The sequence below is a fragment of the Crocodylus siamensis genome, chromosome 1, assembly GCF_052110815.1.
Source record: "Crocodylus siamensis isolate JL-2025a chromosome 1, ASM5211081v1, whole genome shotgun sequence".
Classification (NCBI taxonomy): domain Eukaryota; kingdom Metazoa; phylum Chordata; order Crocodylia; family Crocodylidae; genus Crocodylus; species Crocodylus siamensis.
Window position 1 is genome coordinate 20,682,011 of NC_143395.1, and position 23,425 is coordinate 20,705,435.

General features: G+C 41.7%; 1 protein-coding gene across 5 annotated transcripts in view; it reads left to right on the plus strand.

Annotated features, from left to right (window-relative positions):
• NBAS (NBAS subunit of NRZ tethering complex) overlaps positions 1–11,859 on the plus strand; it is a 378,957-nt gene extending 367,098 nt beyond the window's left edge. For 4 of the 5 annotated variants that reach the window (XM_090031852.1, XM_090031881.1, XM_090031868.1 and 1 more), the window contains 2 exons: positions 222–350; positions 11,111–11,859. In XM_090031852.1, coding sequence (XP_089887978.1) covers positions 222–350; positions 11,111–11,386 — 405 coding nt within the window. In that variant the 3' untranslated portion in view covers positions 11,387–11,859. The remainder of the gene's footprint in view (positions 1–221; positions 351–11,110) is intronic. The other variant, XM_090031878.1, reaches the window with a different exon arrangement.
• The last annotated feature ends 11,566 nt before the right edge of the window (positions 11,860–23,425 follow it).

Here is a 23,425-nt window from a genome sequence, read left to right on the forward strand (position 1 = left end):
TCGCCTATAATATAACAAATATTCCAATTATAACCCTACACTGCACACTTCTTTAATCTGTGCTTTTGAGTTTCCAAACAGACTTATTGCCATTGGGAAATTTGTTTTAAAGTTTGACTTTCATTTTACACTTGACACAAGACTTTCCTAAACTTTTTATGTGAGTAATGTTACGGAATGTCTCCTGAGATCTGACTGAGGGATTTTACCTGTGTTTTCAGTGTGTAAAGGAATTAAGTTTGCTGCTGCTTAACCAGTCCCTCCTGCTGCCATCCCTGAAATTGCTAGTAGAAAGCAGAGATCAAGATCTTCATGCTGTGGCACTGGAGCAGATAACAGCTGTTGCTAAGGTATGAACTGTTGAATTAAGCATCCTTCATAGTTTCAGGCAATAAATTAGCTCTTTTATCTTCATATAAGAAACTGAGTCTCTTGAGTGCATTATCATTATTAAGATTTTCTAAAGCTATTGTGTCTGCAGTGAGCAATACCATAAGGCTGGTGAGATCATTTATATTCTCCAGGTGGTAGTTGAAAACTAACAGTATATTCTATAAACTGTCTAGCTACCCATTGCAATTCACTGTGTTGGAGCAAGAAACTATTGTAGATTTTCATATCCATTTTCACGTTCTAGTTCTTTTTAAAAATTAGTCTCTAATAATTCTGTATAAAGTGGCAAATTGATTCTGATAAATTTTGTGTTGTCACTGCTGACATTCCCATAGGTACATTGTGGGATTGTATATTACTCTGACTTTTCCTGAATGGTCAAAAGTTTATCTGATTTTGGATTCTTCCACAATGTTACATCCATGAGATGTTGGACTAGAGAAACATTGTCTCTAAACATAAACAACTTCCATATTATCTTGCTCTGAGGGCTTTATTTACTGCAGTTACAGGGTCTAATTTATACAGGGAGATTTATTTTTAACTTTCCTGAAAATCAGGTCTTTTTTAATCTGATATACATTTCCCTACATAACAAGGGATTTAATTTCCAATCTAAGTGCAAATTTCAGTGTCAGCTAAATTACAACGTTATTACCAACTTCCAAAATATCTCTAAATCACAAAGTTCAGTTGATTTCTATTGAGAACATAATGAATTTTATTGTTCAATTTGCATTAGTCTATAGATAGTTGTGCATACTTTTTTTTGTACTTTGATGTTTTTGTGTGTCAACTTAATGTTTACTTATGAATGATTATGTACCTAAGTGCTTGATTCTTCTTGCCTCCCTAAAATAGCATGTGTCTACCATGTATAGAGATAGTAGAGAAGCAGTAGTCTCATACAAAGCAAGGATTTCATCAACAGATCCTGATAAACATAATCCTTGAGATTGATATAGTAAAAGAATCATTGTCATTGAGTACCAGACTTTTAATATGTTGCATATCACATTGCATATCAAATTGCTAGTTTTGTTCTAAATAAGATTTAAAACTAGAGTAGGATAAAATTCAGAACCATGAATTGTATTAATGAAGAGAGGGATTAATTGCACACCGTATCTTAAATCTAAACTTGGCTCAAAATCAAGTTGTGCTTTGAGAGCATCTCTTCAGTCTGTGAATCTGTCTTTCAACTTGTTTAACAGTAGCATTTGTGTACTGGTGAGAACAATATTTCAGCAGCAAAAACCTTGCAGGACCTTCTGCAAAAATTGTTCCAAAAACTTAATCTGCATCCAAACCAGGTTAAAGAGAGAGGAGGGGAGGGGGAAAAAGTAGTGATTTTTTTTTTTCCCCCCAAATCTATATCAAAGGAAGGGAAATGGCTTTACCCTCTGACCATATGACTGCATGGAAGAATTTTATCTCTATAATGCTTTCCTAACACTTACTGGAAAATCCTATCTATATAACCTCCAATTCTTTCATGGTATTCTGGGGAGATCACTTTGCTGTTTCTGAAAACTTTACAAAAGTATTAAGGGTATAATCCCACCATTTGAGATTATTATTACATTTTAAAGTGAAATCTGCTGAGAGCTAACATTCTCTATTGCATTCAGTAATGCTCCAGAAATCCACTTCACTCTGGGAAAGTATATTCTCTGCTTACATAACTTCAAAAGCAATTGAATTCAGTTTGTTTGGGTTTTTCCTTTTTTCTTCTTTTTGGCTGGGGGAGGGGAGCCATGCTTTGGCTTGTTTTTGTTTGCCCCTCCCCACCAAAGCACCAAAGAGCCTGATCCAAGTCATTCTTGTCTAGATGGAATTTAGGCAACTGACAGAAAACTATCCAAATTGTTTTGAAGCACCTAAATTAATTAGCTGTTTCCACTTTGGCCTTAAAAGGTCCCTGGGTTCTTAGACTTTTATTTATTTATGTATGTATGTATGTATTTATTACTAGGTGCTGAGTTCCATTGCAATCCAGCAGTTCAGTTCAAGGTGCAATGTTGCACCTAGGATCACTGTTACTAAAGAACATAGCAACAATAGTGGTGATGCTCTCTTCCTGCATAATGGCTGGAGCAATCAACAAGGAAGTGGAGACCTGGGTTTTTTCAGCCCTCCTTATCCTGACAGGATATAAGTCCATATCACTCATTCCCAAGAGTGTGCTACCATTGGTGGTAACAGTGATGGTTCTATATATGTGTGTGTGTGTGTGTGTGTGTGTGTGTGTGTGTATATATATATATATATATATATATATATATATATATATGAGTCATCTATCTCTTTCTCTCTCTCTCTGTATATCTATCGATCGATCAATTGATCGATATATATCTATATAAAAATGACACTGGAATTCATATAAAAGTAGATGGGTGCATCTACATGTGTGCTTTACTGTCGTTGACCAATTAGCTCCACAGTAAAATGTCACTTTCCATGCATGCACCGACCGGTATTAGGGTGCAGTAAATTAATTAACCCTGGCATAAGATAGTACTGGGGACAGTACTTTCTTACGGTGGAGTAATTAAGTGTGATGAAACACTTGTCAATGGTGACAGGGGTTGGCTGGGGCACGAGGGTGCTAAGTTCAGGGGCTGTCTGCTGCATGGCTCTACACTTTAGCACTCTCATGCCTGCCAGCCCCAACACCAACACGCAGAACCCAGGGCTGACCACCTGAGCCTGCTGCCAACCTGGGGCTTCTCCGCCCCGGCTCATACTGCTGCTGTCCCGGGCGCTTGTGTAGAGAGCTGAGAGCAGCTGATTCCAGCTCAAACTACTCCAGAGTTTATCGTGGCACACTGATTTCACATGTAGATGTATTGGATGTCTATATATCTCCTCCTGTGAGAATTTCTGAAATTTCTATTCATTTCTGAGTATCAGCATTTCTGAGATGCTTATCGGAGTAGGTGTACAAACATCTACTCTCATAAGAATCCCAGTGTCATCTTTAACACTCTGTACTAATGTGACTTCCTCCCAGGAGTTCCCCCCCCCCCCCCCCAAAAAAAAAAAAATAAAAGATTTTGGCATCTTTAAATGGACATGGTCCTGCTCTCTTTGTAGTTGGTATACACCAAGGTAAAAGTTTGACGTGCATTCTTCACTTGAATAAGTTGCAAATTGTTGACCTAGTATTATTTTGGATGCTCATTCTTTTCCATTATTTATGAACAACTAAACTGTGGATTTCTTTTTGTCCATTTGTTGTAGAGGGTCAGTTTGCCTTCTCATGAAATGGGAAATGAACAAATGACATCCAGCAAAGTGAAATCACAGTCTGTTGATTCCCTGACATAGTGTTAGCATAGCTCACAAACATGGCTGTGAGAAAAATAAAGCACTTGCTTGGTGATACAATATATTATTTAGCCATTTGTTGTATGTTTCTGACAGCTTTATGGATGTTTACAGTTAAAAGATGATGCTGAAGTGCTGATGCTCAGAAATGTATAGTCATTGCCTACAATAAAACAACCAGGCTTTTTGTATGCTTTTCTAAAATTGCACCTCTTGTTGCATAACCTTTTATAAGCTGCCAATTCAGTCTTTCACATATCAGAAATAAGTAGTCTTTCACCCATGAATATGGTGTATAAATAATTAAAAAAAGAAGCTTTCAGTGTAGCCAGTTAAAGTAGCTTATCAATGTCAGTAGGATTTAGAGCCTGCCTTTTAACAGTTGCTTGCGTCTGTGAAGGGCGGTCTCCAGTGTTGTCTGCTGTCTCGATTATGTCAGCTTTCAAGCTTAAGACTGATTGTAAGTTCCTAATAATGCAAGCAAATGTTATTGACTGTAGTAATATTATTAAAATAACCCAAATTAAAGGTGCATGTAATCAGCAAAAGTACTACTTGTGACCAAGAGACCCGAGTTGAACTTGAATATTTTTTTCTCTTTATCTAAAATATTATTTATTAAGCTTGACAACAGTGTTCATTGATGAAGTACTGAGATTCTGGTATTTCAGAACAGAATTTTCATTTTATAATATTAAAAATTGCAAAGAATGAGGCTTGGACAAATGAAATGGAATTTGTATGTATTTGTCTCCAGCTACCATATTTACCCAAATCCAAGAGGACTCAGCATTTAAGATACCCCACCATTGATAACTAGATTTAATACATGTAAAAAATATTTTAAATGTTGTAATTGTCCATGCATAGAATCTATTTATTGGAGGGTCATACAAAATTTGTTCCCCCTCCACTGCTGCAACAAGGGACAGGAAGTAGGGGAGGCAGTGGGGACATTGGTGGTGGGCAGGAGGTGGGAGAGTCAAACAGTCTGACCTCTGCCACCTGTCCCCTCACCACCACTTGTGCCCCCTGCTGCTTGTCCCCCATGTGCATTTGCCTTCCGATCAGTACCTGCCCCCTCTTCCCCACAGCTTACCCTCCAGCTCCAGCTTTGGAAGGGCTCCAGGCCTGGGGAACAGCACATGTGGTTACTCCAGCACCAGCCCAGCCATGCAGAAACTGTTGTGGTGATGGCAGCTTCAGCTGGGCCCTGGACAGAGTAAATAGAAAAGTAAGCCAGGGGGGCAGAGGCGATGCAAAAGGTAGGCAGGTAACAGAGGCGGTGGCAGAAGTGGGGGTGGGGGGAGTGGGGGGGGACAGTGGGAGGGAAAGACAGAGCAGAGGCAATAGGGTGGCATGCAGCAGCTGTGACCCTGGTCAGGGCCAGGGTCAGAGCTACAGGAGCCATGTACCTTCCCCCTCACCTCCTTGTACTCTAATCCAAGTTGGGGAAGAATTGGCTTCTTAAAAGGGTGGGGGGTCCTCATCTTGGATTCAAGTAAATATGATCATTCTGATTGGAGACACCAAAATTATTGCAGTCATTCCAGAGATCATTCTTCCCTTTGAGGCTAAGCTCTTGCTCCGTTAATGACTCTTCACAAGTGATACAATTTACCAACTTTTCTGTGTTAAAAATCATATTAGTGAGTTTGTGCATGGCCAGCCAGTGACTGTGTAAACGTACCACTTTTCAATGGATCCTGTTGAGTTCTTGATCCATATATGCTCGTTTGAGGGACAAAGCCAGTTTAGGGAGTACAAAACTCATAATTCTGTAGAGAGCAAGACAGTTTGGTTCTGCTGGTTCTCGAAAAGGAAGCAAGGTGAGTCTAATCATGATGAGGCCATTTACTAGGCAGCAAGAGTCCCAGATTCTGGTCCCAGCTCCCAGGATTGCTTATGAACTTTGCATTAAACCTTCCTTGGATAACATGCATAATCAGCATTGGGAGCAGAGCACTGTAGACCAGCTTCTGCAGGGCCTACTTTTCCCTAAACATCTAAGTTCCCACTACATAATAGGACTGTGAATTTCCCTTCAGAAGCCAGCACCTAAAAATTAAACGCAGCAAGACTGAGCACTGCCACGCCTAAATCTCTTTGGATCTGGGCTCAGATGCCTATAGTTCTAATAGCATTAGATACCCTTGCATTGATTTTACTGTATTTTCGTTTCCTATGCAAGGTCATGAAGTTAATATGCTTTGACTTTCTAATAAGATGTTGATGGCTTTTAATACCGTAGCATCTAGGAGCCCTAGCCATGGATGAGGATCCCATTGTGGTAGATGCTATGCAGTTCCCAGTATAGAGAAAAACAGTACAAAATGTACTAGTTTGAAAACTCAGCTGGTAATGGAAGCTGTTACCATGAGTCTGTTGGAAGCAGAATGAGAAGAGGAATTCAGATACTCAGCATGAGATGTGGGAGTTTAAACTTGAACCCCTTCCAGCTGAGGAGGGCTTATAACCTGTACAAAAATTGAGTATCATCACCATGGTGTTGCATTTGACTCAACATTGGTGTGTGTAGGAGTCCTCTGATGACACCTAATAGGTCAGACCCTTTTGGAGCCTGACACAGAGTTAACATGCTACATCAGCCACAATTTAGATGGCAATACACTGATGCAGATTTTAGGCACCTGGGGGATTAAAGTAAGTGGCACCTAGAGAGCTGTAGTCCAAAAGGAGAGCAACTATGAAATATAGGCATTAACCAAACCATTCTGGGTGTGGGCCTTCTCATCAGATACTGCTCTTCAGTTTCCACTATGTTTCTGAAATCCTAATTAAACTTATTAGCACTTTGCATAGAAAGAAAGGGAGGGCTCAGGAGCCTTGTGTAACATGTTGGCAGGCTGCGGAGTTCATTTGTATCTCTGAGACATTGGCTAGAGATAAAATTATTACAAAGACTTGATCCAGGTTTATGAACAGATCTTCTAACACCCCCAAAGAAATGTGAAAGTAAGCCTTCTCTTCAGGGACTATTTGAAGTTTAGCCTGTGAGAATTTGCAGATCTCCCTTCCCTACATCCCCTCTTGATTTGCGGGGGGAGGGGAAGGGGGGGTTGATTTAATGTATGGTTCTCAGTCATAACCAAGAGTCTTTTGAATATTTTTCTTTGTATGTACTGGGCCCCTGATTTTTGTTTGTGTAAATATTTAACTTGTGTGCCGTATGACATTTTTCCTTAATGTTTGCATATACGACACATACATACGTACAGTGTTGGCATGCATGTATGTCTGTTTTATGTTTTGTTAAAACCTTTTTTAGCACGAGATTATTTTATTTCCAGGCCTGTCTGTTTTCTAAATTCCTGAGATGGGAACTTGTGCAGTGTGTGAAATTGCGCCAACTTACAGTGTTTTTTACATAAAGGCCAATCCATTAACAATTGCACAATGGCCTAAAAACTAATTTAAATCTGGCCTTGCATTCACTGTACAATTGGATTTCTGGTCCACCCCATTACTGTAATTACTGTTTGCTTTGTGTAAATCTATAAAATCAAACACTGAAGTGCTGTGTAAGGTTACCTCCTGCCTTTAAACCAAGAACCGAACAGATAACAGCTCAGTAGTTGGACAACACAGGCCTTCAGTGTTAATAAAGGTCTGAGCTATTTGGTACTGCACAATAAACAGTAGTATAGGAGATTTATTTTAAACAGCTGCAGTGTCTTTGAAAAATGAAAAAGCAGTTGATTGCCAGTATCCTTAAACTTCTATTATTTCAGTCATTTCTGATTTGCAAAGTCAGTACAAAACTAAAATTCTGGCTGTAAGCCATGATGTTGGCTACGCCAAACATTTTAGTATCCTTAGAGCCCCTCCAGCTGTGCAGGTAAAGGTACATTGGATCTCATGCATGATCTGTTCAATCCACAGGTGCATGGTAGGAGGTGCGATAGTGGGATTGCACATCAGATCCTACCATAGCTTATTGCCTGGGCCGGGGGAGCCTGGGGTCATGATCCAAGGAGCAAGCTCCCACAGTTGATCGGGGCTTATACCTGTGGGGTGCACCACGTGCTCTGAAGCTGGGAGGCTCATCCACTGAATCTGAGCTCCCACTGTGGGGGTGTACCTGGCCATACATTCACTTAATGGGCACACAGGAACCAGCCACAGAGTTGTTATGCGTTTTTTGTGGAATAACTTTGTGGCTTATTCCTTTCTTTTTGACACCATTAATTGCTTTAGCATGTAGCCCAGGTACAACTTAAGATGTAATTAACTGGTTAATTGCGCCTGAAGTGTAACATGTGGTAGGGCCCTTACAGTTGTTTCTACAGAAACAGAGAATTACCATATGTTCAAAAAAATACTAGATTTGCACTAATAGATTTTTTTAATATAATGGATAATGTAATGGAAAGGAATCAGGGGAAAAAACCTCAAGGCTTTTATTTATTTATTTATTTTTAAGATTTCAGTGACTAGAAAATAAAAACAAATCTCTAAATGAAGTAAAAGGGAAATGATAAATAAGGGAATTGCATAGTTCCTTCTGTCTCCTGTTTTCTCCATCACGTTCTTTTAAAAAATATCTGAAGTTCCCAGGGAAGGAAGTTTTGTAAATAAGCGGAACATAGGAGGTGTAATCTTCCTAAAGGTAAAATAAGATGTTTAAAATAAGTTATCAGAGAGTGATTGAACCTGAAGCCTTATTTTATGTAGTTTAGGAAATTTACACTCTGGGCATGTGAACATATCTCATCTTTTATCTCTTTCTACGGGGGGGTGGTAAGAGGTATGAGGAATACTCTGTTTTAAACAGGAGCAATGTTTGCTCCTATCCCCTCATTCACAACAGAATCATTTGCTTTTGTTAGTGAAAAAAATATCTAAGGACAATGTTTTGAAATAATTTTATGGTTTCTCAAGTAAAGGTTCAATTGTGGTGTTCCTTTTTAAAGTCAGTGGTCAAATCTCCCATAGACTTCAATGATGGTAGAATCTCACGTAGGTTTCTGATGCTCTTTGTGCTTTTGTACCACTGGAGTGAGCCATGGTGGCAAGCCATATCCAATTCACCAAGTTCGGAAGCAGATTCAGGTGATTGTTGTTCTGGACCACTGAGGACAATGTGTATTTAATGTCCTTAATAAAGGAATATTTTGTATTTGCTGCCAATTATCTCTGTTGACTGAGAACTGGGGGCAAAATGTTTATGTAATAGAGAATTGGAATATAAACAAAGATACCTATTATGATACCTGAGACGCACAAAAAAGTCAGCTAACCTTCTAGTTTTATTGCAAGCACAAGGAAACTAAACCTTGCATTGCACTGGTTAACTAGAGATGTGAGCAAGGCAGACAGAAATGATAGGCAAGGAAATTCAGGTTGTTGTCCTGAAAATGTCAAGATAAAATGATTTATGATGTTGGTTAGGTCAAAAAATTGTCAAACACCTCCAAGTATGATAGTGACTTGCACTGTTGAGATAGCATATGTAGTTGAATCTGTCCACAATGAGCAGTGGCAGAGCTGTGCTGTACCAGATCACTTAAGGAATCAGCATGAATGTCATTACTGACACCTCTTGCTGTACCAGCTGTCAAAATGTGTTAGACAAATGTTCTGGAAAATGGGACAGAGGCTGAGAAGAAGGGAGATAGAGTTTTTAAAAAAAAGTTTGGTGAGAAAATCGGCTATCACTTAAACCAAACTATTACACTTAGTATTTTATCTGATGGACTGCATCCAAAAAAGGATGGTTTCTACATGCTTCTCAGAGGCTTCTTTATATAGTGCCAGTATATTAATTTGTTCTGGACATCGCAGACACTTTATCCTACTTAAAGGGCATTATATTTCAAGGACCCTGTTCCTGATTGCCCTGCAAAATTAAAATAATTAAAAGTTAAAACATGTATTTTTGTAACTTTGTACGTAGATATAAACCAGATTTTCACAAAAGCTCTGCTCTCATTCAGGCACAAAAAATAGGTTGCCAAAAACTACCAGGGCAGTTTTGGGGCAGTTTTCAAAAGCATCTATGGACCTCATTACTTCTGAAAATCCTGTGCTCCTTTTGGTATTCAAAGAGGAGCCTTCCTGAAAATCTCATTGTAACTGCAGATGTTGAGCACTTGAAAATCTGGATCTAAACTCATTTTCAAATTACATCTGTGTAGTGCAGATTCAATCTCACCAACGGATTTGCCTGAAAACCTGGTTTACTTTGCAATGTGCCTTTTCAGCTTGGTTGATTCTTATATTAGTAAGAAAGCTTATATTAAGACATAAGATATTGCTAATAAAATATATTCATAAGATATATTCTTATATTAATATCAAGTAGAGAGACTGAGAGAGAAGACTGTTGGTCTTTTTTTTAAATCTGTAATAGTTTCTTGTTACCTTAGACATGATATTTAGCCTCATTGTTTCTTAGTTTAAAATAGCTGTGCAAGAGTTTTTATTAATGAATGTTGTTTTGGAATTTACATTGAATGAAAAGTTCATAGTGTTAGGGATATTATTGACAAGTTTACACCATTGCTTTTCTAAGGAGTTTAGACTAGATGATTAAAATTTTGAGAATTCCTTCTAGCCCTAAAGATTAAGGCTGTGAGACGCTTTGATTTGATTTGAAGATTCAGTGGCTGAATCTCCGAATCTGAATCTAATCTGGAGACCCTTTAATCTCTCAAAATCGAATTGGAACCCTCTAAATCGATTTGGAGAGATTTGGTGATTTGGACATAGATGCAGATTTAAATGTTTTTTCTACATATCTCAAGGAGCAAGTGGCTCATGAATGCTGCGATGGTGAGGCAGATGGCGCATCCCACAGGAGCATGGGGGGGCTCAGCAGCAGACCCAGAAGTGGACCAAAAGCACTTCTGGGTCTGCCAGGGAGCAAGTGCCCCTCCCCCACGACATCCCGGCTCTGCAGCTGATGCCTCCTTTGTCTGGGGGGGCACCCAGGCTCCCCCAGTGGCTGATTGCTGAGCCGGGGGTGGGGGCGCGTTTGGCAGCAGACCAGGAAGTGGACCACAAGTACATCCGGTCCACTTCCAGGTCTGCTGCCGAGCATACGGGGAGGGCAGGGGGGGCACTCCTTTGGGACGCACCATCTGTCCCAGCATCGCAGCATTCATGACCTGTTCATGGTACCTCGAGGTATGTAGAAAAAACACTGAAAGCTGTGTCCATGGCTGAATCGCTGATTCTCTGAATCAGCATCGGATCTTCAGATTCAGATTCGGCTAAATCAAATCGGGGACAGTGATTTGAATTAACGAATCAAATCACTGTCGCCAATTCAGGCCGAATCTGAATTGAATACAGCCCTACTAAAGATCTCTGAATCTATGGATTTGCCTAATAACTTTTTTTTTTCTTTCTTTCTTTCTAGGTTGATGATTCCAATTGTGACTCTGAAATTCTTTCCTTGCTCTTGAATGAAAAGTTAGTGGTAAAGTGCATCTCCACTGTCTTCTACCCTCACCTTATCAACCATTTATTGGCAAAACAGGAGGAAGAAAGTTGGAGTGTGGAGGAAATAGCAAAACAATTACAGGAAGAAGGCTTCAGTGCAGAGGCAGGGTCTCTTTTGATGTCTTACAAAGGGACACATCCTGCACTCAGGACCTTTACAACTGCCCTCCATGCCATTCATCATTGGATTTAAGTGGCAAAACGGCTGCCTAAAGAAGATGTTTTTCCACGGGTCTGCTTCTCAGATGGAAATCTTCCATATAAGAGGCAAATTGTTGTTCTAATGAAGTGACATATTTTGGTGTTAATCGTCAGTACCTATAATTTATAAAAATGCTAAAAGTGCATCTACAGTGGGTTCACTTGATATATTTTCAGTTGTTTTGGAATTGATCAGTCCAAATCTCTTTCCCATTATCTATGTATCTTTCTCATTATACTTATAGGAAATCATTCAAGCTAATATAATTTCTAATTGACAAAAACTTTTAAGTGTAACGACTGTAACTTGTAAATGAGATATCCAGAAAACAACTTATAATGCTGTAGGGTTATAAGTTTGTGCCACACAGTTTGTGTAAGTAATTTATACCCTTGTCAAAATATAAAGCTATAAATATAAATAAAGATCCCTAACTCAAACAAACCATAAAAGGAAATAATTTATGAGATATTTTGGAGTCTTAAGATCAGGTATTGCACTGTATTGGTTTGCACTGGTTACACCAGATATTTTTTTAATATGTTCCGTTTTTTCTTCTTTTGTTTCAGCTGAGTATTATCTTTCTTGGGACCACTTCTTTCTTAACTCCTATTTTCTTCAGGTAATATAATTTTATGGAGAGAAGGGAAGGACAATTTGAGGACTTCTATCATGTTCTAGTATTGTCTGGTCATTGGAGTCTGTTCTTCACCGTTTGAAAAGATCTGGCTCAAATCATCATTTTGTGTGCAGTTGGGCATATGTTAGTCCCAAGGCATTAGAAGAACGTCTTTCTTTCCAAATATGTTTTCCTTTTTGCTATGGAAAAAAAAAAGAGACCCATTTCAAGGTTTGTCAGTAAGAAAAATGGTGAGAGAATGCATTTACCCATAGACCCAGTATTAACACATATGTTTGTTTTCATATCTATTTAAGTTGTATTCTAGAATTTACATGTGAATTTCTCTTGTCAAACTTTGTGCTTAATGCTTTTGAAATCCGATCTTTCTGTATCGGACCCCTGCTAAACCAGATGGGGCAACTGACAACTGACGCCCAGGAAAAAGCCAACCTATTAAATAGGTACTTTGCATCAGTCTTTCATCAGTCCCATGGGATGCCCATGCCTGCTATGGGACAGGGAAATCTGGGTGAGGGGGATCCCCTACCCTCCATAAATGCTGACCTCGTGAAGGAACACCTTCAGAAGCTGGATACCTTCAAGTCAGCTGGCCCTGACTTGAAGGTACCCCAGGGTACTCAAGGAGCTGGCGAGCATCATAGCCCAGCCCCTGGCACGGATCTTTGAAAACTCCTGGCGCTCTGGTGTAGTGCCCGAAGACTGGAAGAAGGCCAATGTGGTGCCGATCTTCAGGAAAGGGAGGAGAGTGGATCCGGCTAACTACAGGCCCATTAGCCTGACTTCTGTCCTGGGGAAGATCCTAGAAAAGTTTATTAAGGAGGCCATCCTTGAGGGACTGGCCCAGGCTAACATCCTAAGGGAGAGCCAGCATGGGTTTGTTGCGGGTAGGTCTTGTTTGACCAATCTCATTTCCTTCTATGACCAAGTAACCTATCACCTGGACAAGGGGGAAGAGGTTGATGTCATATATCTTGACTTCAAAAAAGCTTTTGATCTGGTATCCCATGATCACCTCTTGGCCAAACTGGCCAGTTGTGGCCTTGGCTCCACCACGATCCGCTGGCTGGGAAATTGGCTCCGTGGTCGGACCCAGAGGGTTGTTATTGATGGCAGTCACTCATCGTGGTGCCCTGTGACCAGTGGGGTCCCTCAAGGCTCTGTCCTTGGACCTATATTGTTCAACTTCTTCATTAATGATGTGGACGCTGGAGTCAGAAGTGGACTGGCCAAGTTTGCCGATGACACCAAACTTTGGGGCAAAGCATCCACACCAGAGGACAGGCGGATGATCCAGGCTGACCTGGACAAGCTCAGCAAATGGGCAGATGAGAACCTGATGGTGTTTAACACCGAAAAATGCAAGGTTCTCCACCTTGGGAGGAAAAACCTGCAGCACCCTTATAGGCTCAGCAATGCTACGTTGGTTAGCACTATGGAAGAAAGAGACTTGGGGGTCATCATTGACCACAAGATGAACATGAGCCTGCAATGCGATGCTGTGGCTAGTAAAGCGACCAAAACGCTGGCTTGCATCCATAGATGCTTCTCGAGCAAATCCCGGGACGTCGTTCTCCCCTTGTACTCGGCCTTGGTGAGGCCGCAGCTGGAGTACTGCATCCAGTTTTGGGCTCCACAATTCAAAAAGGCTGTGGAGAAGCTTAAGAGAGTCCAGAGGAGAGCCACGCGCATGATCAGAGGTCAGAAAAACAGATCTTACGATGACAGGCTGAGAGCCATGGGACTCTTTAGCCTGGAAAAGCGTAGGCTCAGGGGTGATCTGATGGCCACCTATAAATTTATCAAGGGTGACCACCAAGATCTGGGGGAATGTTTGTTCACCAGAGCGCCCCAAGGGATGACGAGGTCGAACGGTCACAAACTCCTGCAAGACCGTTTCAGGCTGGACATAAGGAAGAATTTCTTTACTGTCCAAGCCCCCAAGGTCTGGAACAGTCTGCCAGCGGAGGTGGTTCAAGCACCTACATTGAACACCTTCAAGAGTAAATTGGATGCTTATCTTGCTGGGATCCTATGACCCCCGCTGACTTCCTGCCCTTTGGGCAGGGGGCTGGACTCGATGATCTCCCGAGGTCCCTTCCAGCCCTAATGTCTATGAAATCTATGAAAGGACCCAAGGAAAAACTGAGGTGACTAAACAAACAATTTGCTCCCATCCCAGCAATGGATAGGGAGACAAGGGGTGTGAAAAATTAAACATTTAAATGTTTAAATGCCATGTATATTTATACTTGTAATACATTACCAGTTAACTTTTAGCGTAGGGTGCAGTCTGGCAGGGAAGGGAAGTGATATGGTGCCTCAGGAACAGAAAGACAGCAGGGCAAGCAGGAGGGGGGAGGAGGAGGGACAAGGTGGGGACTAGTACTCATAGCCTATAAGGTTAAAGAGAAGAACAGCAGGTGGCCTAATGACTTGTCAACTAAGCAGTTAACTGCTCTTTCACAGGTACCAGGGAGATTGCAGGCTACTTAAAGTGTAAACCCATCCCTAACCTGCGTTGCCTGCTTCTTCCCTCTGAGCGCGCTAGCTGGAATGGTCTGAGAAAGCCCCTTGCCTTCTGCTACCACCCACGGCTTCACATGGGCTGTGTTGTCTGGGAGGCTTTGCTCCTACCTTCCTGCCTCCCCCACCCCATCGAAGACCTCTGAAAGTGGCTCCAAGCAGCAGCTGTGTCTGAACGGGGCTGTGCACAGCCCCTGGTTTCCTGTGTTGCTCTGGGCAGGCAGCTGCAGCCCCTCTCCTGTGGCAGGGCAGAGCAGAGCAGGGCAGGCACCAGCCCGGGGCTCTCAGCCACCAGGCTAGAACTAGGTGTGTGTTATCAGTTGACCATTTAACTGATATAATTGAAGGAGGTTAAACAGATAACTTTTTAACAATGTTTATATCCCTAATTGATGCAATATTTCTTTGCCTTCCTCTGTCCTAAACTGACCTACCATATTTACTTGCATACCACATGCACCCTTTCTCCAAATATCAGCCCTCCAAAATTAGGTTACAGGTCTTAAGTGGGGAAGGTGGGTTTTCTTAGTTGGAGTCCAGTGGTAACCCTTTCACAGCTGCTGGTAATTCAGTAGGTATTGGCTGAAGAACCACTGAGCTCCCTGCAGGTAAGTGAGCTACTGCATGCACTCTATAGTGTCTTGATGAAACTTATGGTGTGAAGGCAACACTTTTATTATCTGCAGCAGGGCTATCCAACTTCTAAGCATCTAAGGGCTGCACTAAGATAAACCAGGGACCCCCCCCCCCCCGGCAACGCATCATGCAGACACTCCCATTCTCCTGTCTCCCCACTGTACTGTGCATCTGTGACTCCCTTCTTTGCTTCCCTGTGCAGTCATTCCCCTGGCTCTGCGTTTTCATGCCCCCCCACCACTGCATTGCATGTCCTTGTGGGCACTCCCCCCTTCACTGCACCTTGTGCATGGCCCCAGGCTAACCCTCAGCTCTCTGGGTTGCGCTGTACTGCAGTGCCCCCGCCCTTTGGGATGGGGGTACGTAGCAAAAGCCAGAGCAGGGAGAGGGGAGCCTGGAGACTGGCTGCTGTTGCAACTGGAGCAATGAAGGGAGAGGCAGCCCAGGACCCACGAACCACCAGTTGGACAGCCCTGAAACTTATATAAAGAATGATTTACAGTAAAGAAGTAACAGTCTTATTAATGTCCTTGCAAGGGTCTGCTTTGTTTATGTGTGACCACATGTTTATAAGAAAGAAGATACAAAAATTAAGGACCCGTATGTATGTGAATTTTTCTTATGTGGCTGGATAAATTAATGAAGATTAAAAGCTCTGGAAATGACTATTAAAGCATGTTAGCAAATGAGCCGAGCCTACAGTGTAGGTTTTTAGATTAAGACGCTCCCATCAACTGTTAGCAGAATTTAGACAAATTAACACTTGAGTCACTTAGATGTAGTCAATTTACTTGACTGACATTTGGTAGTTGTTTAAAACATTGCTGGTCACTAAATACTCTGAGCTGAATCTTTTATTTAGATATAACCAATATTACCATATTTCCCTGAATCCAAGGCACCTTCATATTTAAAATACCGCCCCCCCACCCAACTATTAGATTCTATACCTGGTAAATTCTGATTTTCCAGGTATAGAATCTAATTAGTGGAAGGTCATCATAAGTTCATCCCACTGCTACTGTGGCTGGGAAAGCAGCATCAGGGGGCAGGCCCCTGCCCCTTACTCCCCTGCCCCTTGTCCCCACTTGCCTATGCTTGCCCCACCACTTTCTGCTTTCTGCCTCCTTTGCCCCCTGTGGCCTGTCCTTTACCACCTACCCTATGTCCCATCATGCCTTTTCCCTCCATTTCCTGTCCCCCACACCTTAGTTTATGCTGCATCAGTGCTTCTCCAGGGCAGTCAGCACCAATACAGCCCCAACCCAGGAAGGAAGATGTGGTGGCAGCTCCAGGAAAGGTGAGGTTGGGGCTGTAGGGACCAGAGCCAGAGCAGGAAGTAAGGAGGAAGGAGATAGCAGACACAATCATGAGGGGGAAAGGAGGAGTGAGTCAGACTGCAGGTTCCTTCCTACCACTCCATGATCTCCCCCACACTCCTGTTGGCTGCATACCCCCTCCCTTGCCATATAAGTCATTCTGGCCTGGGCAAGGCAATGGCCCAACCCCAGAGCCAAAGCCCATGCTGAGCTGCCACCTGCCCCAAGCTAGTATTCAAATCAGAAACTAGGCTTTTTTTAATTCCATGCTGATAGGGCAAAAAAAACCCCTCTGTCTTGGATTTGAGTACAGTAATTTAGTTGTCATCTCCTACTAAAGGAGCTAACCAGAATTTAGATGTTAGCAGTACAGTCAGTTCCATGAATAGATAGGGCCTGATTTCCAATGCAGCCAAACACCCCAGGGTCTAATGATGTCAACAGCAATGGCAAATGCTTGAAAACATGTATAGTCAAGTGTCTACAGCATGTTTCTGGGGCCTAAGCAGGCATGGGTTTGAAGTATTAGTCTTAAAAAAAAAAGTTGGGGTGGGGGACGCGAGTAAATTAATTGGCAATTTATAGTAGTGGCATTTAGATGATTCAGCTGTCAAACTAACACACTTCTTTTGATTCACTTCATTTACATTTGTATGAAACAAGTAACTTAGCTAAAGTCAGCAGTTTTCCAAAGAACAACCTTTCTCCTGGACCTCCAAAAATTCACACTGTGCTGGAGGAGGTCCGCACTCTCCTGGAAGTCATCCAGCATCAGTGTACTGAAGAGAGAGAGAATTAGGAGAAGCAGACCTTCAGGAAACATGCCCTCTCTGTGACAGAAAGGCTTGTAGAAGGACAATTAACACTGCCAACATCTGTCAAGGACTTCTTTGTACCTCAAAGTGTTCAATGATATGGGAGACTGACAGGGCATTTGCCACATGCCTCTGACCTTGACTGGCTGCTGGAGAAGCAGACTGCACGTGGAGGGGGGCTGATTAGGGAGTCAGATGACAAAAAGGGAACCGGGATTGAGGCACGTATGCGCAAGGTCTGAGCTGGGCAGGCTGTCCAGTCTGTGCACCACTGCAAAAGGAGCTCTGGGCAGCAGGGCTCCTGATAACTACTGTGCTGGCGTAAGCAGCGCTGAGCCCAGGAATAGACCAGGCCTTGGAACAGAAAGACCTGGGAACAGGAGTGGATGAGCCCATACCCTGGAGAGGGGCAACAGAGAGTGGAAGTCCAAGGGCCCAGAGGCCACTAGCAAAGAGCAGCACCCAAGAGGGGCAGGGCAGGCCTTGGAACAGAGAGGCCTGGGGACTGAGGTAATGGCCTGGGAGAGCTGGTGCTGAACAACATCCTGTGGTTGTGGAAAAACATGGAATGGGGGTCCCAACTGGCCCAGTGAGAGGGGTCAGAAGAATAAGGTGTCTGGTGGCCCAGACAAAGTGGGAGCCATTGAGGTGCAGGGTGCAGAGCCATAGCAGACCTGGAAGAGATAGCTATGAAGCCCACAGAGAAAGGCCAGGAAGGACTAGGTGCTTAGGAGGAGGATCCGATGCCCAGTGGGGAATACACTTGATCTGAGCCTTCAAGAGGCCAAGAAGCGATCACTGAATGTAAGTTCTACTAAAAACTTGCAGAGCAGAAGTCTTCCCTACATGGTTGGTAGACTGAAAGCCATGCTTGGCTTTTCTTTTTATTCATTTTATCTGTGTAATTTTTCTGTGATTAGTAGCCAAAGTCATCAACTATACTATTTGAACAGAGTAGGGGAATATTATTCTTTACCAACTGAGTCATCACATCATTCTCAGTACTGTGCAAACAGGAGATATGTCTAGAGGATATTACAGGCCAGTTCACCCGTGGATAGCTCTGACATCCAGGCCAGAATTGTGTGGCTCAAAATAGGGTTTTCACTTTCTGAAGCTGCATGAGAGTGGATGAGTTTATCTGACAGAAGTTTTCTATGCCTATATAGCCCCTTCATTGCCAACACCCAATTCACTGCATTTTGAAACAGTATGTGATACCACTTTTTATTTGTTGGTTATTGTGAGGGAGTCCTGGAAAGTGAAGCCTCCTATTTATTTACTGGCCAAGACACTACAGCCTTTAGCCAAACAAATGAGATGTTGGGTTTTTTGGAGATATGAAATGCTAAACAGTTTCCTGATGGTATTTGCTAGATCCTCTTCTGGGTGGTTTTTATAAAAGCAGGTGCAATAGGAAGAAAATGCGCCAAGGCTAGTGCTCATAAGTACAATAAGAAGCCATTAGTGTGATTTCTGATGACTCAGAAAATAAGACCTGAGAGTGCTCAATAAAATGTTCATATTAAGCCTAAATAAACTGGATCATCCTATTGAACTTACACCCTTCCCTCTCTACATTAATTTCTTTCCCAGGTTTCATTCCCTGTCCACCCCAGCTTTATCAGTCTGATCCTACAGACATTTCTTGGTAGAAGATAAATTAAGCAGCAGTTAGTCTAATTCCATACTATACAGCTCTGAGTTATAGTCCAGAGCTTTTTGCAATATATCAATAGAAAAAAAAAATCATGAAAACATTTTCTGCAAACAATCTCTTTTATCTACATAATGTGCCTATAAAATATTTATGGTAATGAGGAAAGCAGATGTATCCTGTTTAAAAATAAAAAAGTAATACTGAACAAAAATCAGAAGTCATTTAGTCTAAATAGGAGAATAATATGGAACACAAACTGTGAATGAAACCTGGGGGGTGATTTTAATTAATCTCATAGTGCCAGCTGCACTGTTTGGCTATACAGGAAAAAAGGCATAGCAATGTCTCTGTTCATCTTTCATGGGTATATGTGAGATATATGTGCCATGTTATATTATGTACTAAGAGGGGAATGATAGTGTAATTTAAAGTCCCAGCCCCAAACATATATACATGAGCTCTTTAATTTTCTCACTGTGAATTTTTCCATTGTTTCAATAGGACTGATCACAGTGAGCAAACTTAAGCACTGAACACTGAATGTTTATAGAAGTGGTCCCACATATTATATATAATGGAAAGTGTAACAGAGTTGTACCCATTAAATGTACTTAATTATGGGGATCACCTATTACTTAACAGAAACTATGGTCTCACTGAAATACAAGGGATTATTAAATGGGTCAGCATGCTAAATGGCTGCTAGACACAGTAACTCGGTTAAATCTAAAGGTTATTGTGAATTTTGGCTTTTCACATGGAGTATCATTAAGATCCAAGAAGGAATACCTTCATTAATTAAGCAACAAGTTGGAAATAGCCAGTTGAAGGTGAACATTTAAATTTTAGTTACCAATTCATAATAAGAAAAAGACCAGTATGATCAAGCAAAACAAAAATGACATTAAGAGTAATACCAGCATCTTCTTTAAGACTTCGTAGGTTCAAAGCATGAGATGAACACTACAGGCATTTATACATGTGCTCTGGGAGTGAGGGGGGAGGGGCCACTTTAATTAGAGCCACTCTAGGAGCCACTTTAATTAAAGTGCCCAAAGCATCACGTGTATCAGCATCTGCACACTGAAAAATGGTGGCAGGGGTGCCTTAAGTAATGAGCTTCTGTTAAAGTGCCCTGACCACCATTTTTCAATGCAGGGGCACTATGTGTGACGCTGGAGTGTGGTAATTACCATGCTCCAGCGGTCTTGATTAATCAAGTAATTAGAGCGCATCAGAGCAGCCTCACTGCACATGTATAGGCCTCCTAACTGATCAGTCTTCACATATAAGATGCTAAATCAAGGTAAGACAGGTGAAGTGATTTTCCAGGAAGAGGACAGTGGATATTTGTGCCTTCATTCAAGACCTACTGCCCCCAAAATAGATTCTTTATTCTTACTAGTAGTAGCCCCTGGGGATCATAATAAGTGATTCTTATTGTGCCTTCCTAAACATAGTTAAAAAATCAATTCCTGCCCCACAGACTTGACAATATGGCAAAACATTCAGACGAATTAAACAGGAGAATGAGGTAATAATAATATAGTGTTCCTGATCCCATTTTTCCTCTTAGATGTTTAAGGCAGAGGTTGGCAAACTTTCATTAACAGCTGTCCAGATTAACACAGTTTGGCTCTATCGTGAGCTGGAGGCAGCTGTTGCTAGATGTTTCACCAGTAGATGGTGCATTGCAGCGCCAAGCTCATTAACACTGGGTTATATAAACTAGATGGGTCTGGCGAACTAGATAAAAACTCTTCCTGGGCCAGCTGGAAATCTGAATGCTTCCTCTGCCACCATCCTGGAGTCTGGAAAACCATGAATATATCCATCTTTGAAATATGTACCTCTAATACTTAAAACGCAAAAGGACATGGACTCACTGTATTGCTCAGTAGTCTGATGGTTTGGAACTTGCACAGAAAGTGGGAGATGCAAGTTCTAGGCCCTGCTCAGTTGGAGGAAGTTCAAAACCACATCTCTGACTTGCAGAGAAGATGCCATAATCAATCTGTCCTGTTAAAGCTGTCTCACAGGGTAGGAAGGAATGCAAAAAGTCATGGAGTCTGCATTGGTAGCTTGGTGAGGAAGGAAGGGGGGGGCCCTGTGTTCCTCTTTAGAGTCATAATGATGTTCACACATGTTGCATTATAGTCATTGGATAAAATATGTAAACAGTACTGGTAGCAGAGGCCCAGAATGCCAAAAAGGGTAGGAGTTTACATAAACTTCTGTGCCTAGCATTTCTAAGGGTACATATAAGCCTTTGCAGCATTAAGTTTAGGTTTAGGCAGCTTACCTAACACAGCTAACACGGAGCCGCTAAATGTCGATCAGTGTTGGTTTGAATTTAATGTAGTTACATATTCAGAGTAAAAACCTTATCTGACTGTCCCCAACCTACACAGATGTGACTTATCACTAGAGGGCTAGCAAGCAGGAGCCTAGCTAGGACCTACAGCTGTCAGTTGTCCACACAAAACAATAGAGTGATGGGAAGGGATGCTGGTGGACTGAAACCTGGGTGGTTTATCTCTGTGGAGGGGCCACACATTTATGGAGCTGGGAAACATAGATCAGAGATAAACCTGCCCTGGAGTGGTGTAACTTAATGCTTAAAACCGGTTGACACCTCTTAATGTCTAGAGAAATCAAAGCCAGCTGCTTTAATGGTGGGATTTGTAATAATAATTTCCATATTAGGTGGTGAGTTGAGCCACTCTTGTGTCCAGGCATTTTGGATGTCAAATAAGTCTTGCTCAAGTTGAATTGCTGTTCTCCAAAGAGGATGTCTAGATTTTAGTGGGTTTAAGAGATCTTTGTGTATAGACAGCCCTGGGTTATTTTTATTTTAGTCCATAGTTTAGCTAAGGCATTTTTCTTCTTAATGAGGGAGGATGTATGTTACTAAGAATAGGGAGCCCTTGAAGAGGGGTGGATCAGGTTGTTCCTGTGATGGTTCGCATTGCTTGGTTAAGTTGCATATCAGCCTTATCGGTGTGAGCACCGTTTTACCAGGTTGGGGCACAGTGCTGTGCCAAAGAGTAGACCAGTGCTAAGGCTGTTGTTCTCTACATTGGCATCACTCCCCAAAAAAGTCCCAGTGAGTTTCTGGAGAAAATAATCACAGATTTTTAACTTAGCTGCTGTCATAGTTAAGTGATTTTTATAGGACAGTGTTTCCTAAATATTTAGTGATTCCTAGATATTGAGGAGTACCCTTATAATGTAGGAGCTGAAAACAATAATGGGTTGATGATTAGCTTGTTTATTGTTCAAGTGAAATGTAGACACTCTCATTTTCCCAGGGTTTGGATGCAGACACCATTGTTTAAGGTAGACATCTAAAACATTCAGATTAGATGTAAGCATTATTTCAGCTCTGGAGAAACAAGATTGTTGTGTAACAAGGCCTCTGTCATCAGTGTGTATGAATTTTCTTGAAGAGGTGCCTGGGAGGTCATGAATGTAAAGATTAAACGACAGAGGCACAAGGACTGATCCCTGCAGGAATTCATGGTTCAATTTATGTGGTGTCCTCAATGTTATCAGAAAAACATTAACATCTTTAGTCTTCTCTAAACTGAATCAGGACAGGACATGGCAGATGTGGAGACGAACTGTGGCACCCTTTTTCAAACATTGAATCACATCATCTCTGAATTCCTTTTTCATCCATTTAATGGAACTCTACTGGATCTGCATAATACTACATCTGAGGCAATCAGCTGGCTGCAAAATTTGGACATAAACTGAATATATTTCTCTTTGCTCTGTGATCACTGTAGCATCTTATGTTAAATAAAATACAAACCTCTTAATGTGTGGACAGTCCACGGGTAAGGGGCTCCCTGAGCCACCTAAGATTAATATACAACAAAGCCCAAAGTGTGCTGACCCACACTCAGGTTTATTTCTGTCTCACATTTGGTTTCCTCTGCTTCTGAATCCTCTTCACTTATTCAGTGGTCATTATTTCAAATGGGCATAGGATCTGGAACAATCCCTCAATAATCAGCAGTGAAAGGTATTACAAGGCAGATAGGTTGAACTCAGATAGTTTAAACTTAAATGCTTCCAACTGGTAATGGAATGGGGTAGGCTTCTCAAAGGTGACCAAGTTGAGTGCAGTTTCTGTTTCTTCAGGGCTAATCAAAGAAAACCAAATGACAGCAGTCCCCCATCTCTTGGGAAAGGAATGGAGATTTCTTTTTAAGAGTTATTTCAAAGACTTTCTGGAGAAGATGAAGAAAACACTTTCTTAAAGAACATCCTTTTCTTAAAGATCTGCATATGTCAAGCAACATTTTGCCTTTGATACACATTTTTACCTTCGATATCTTAGTGTATTAGTTACTGCTCTTGAATAGTAATAACTCCTGACCTGGCTGAAGAAGGATAAAAAGGATCATGTTGGAACTCATGCAAATG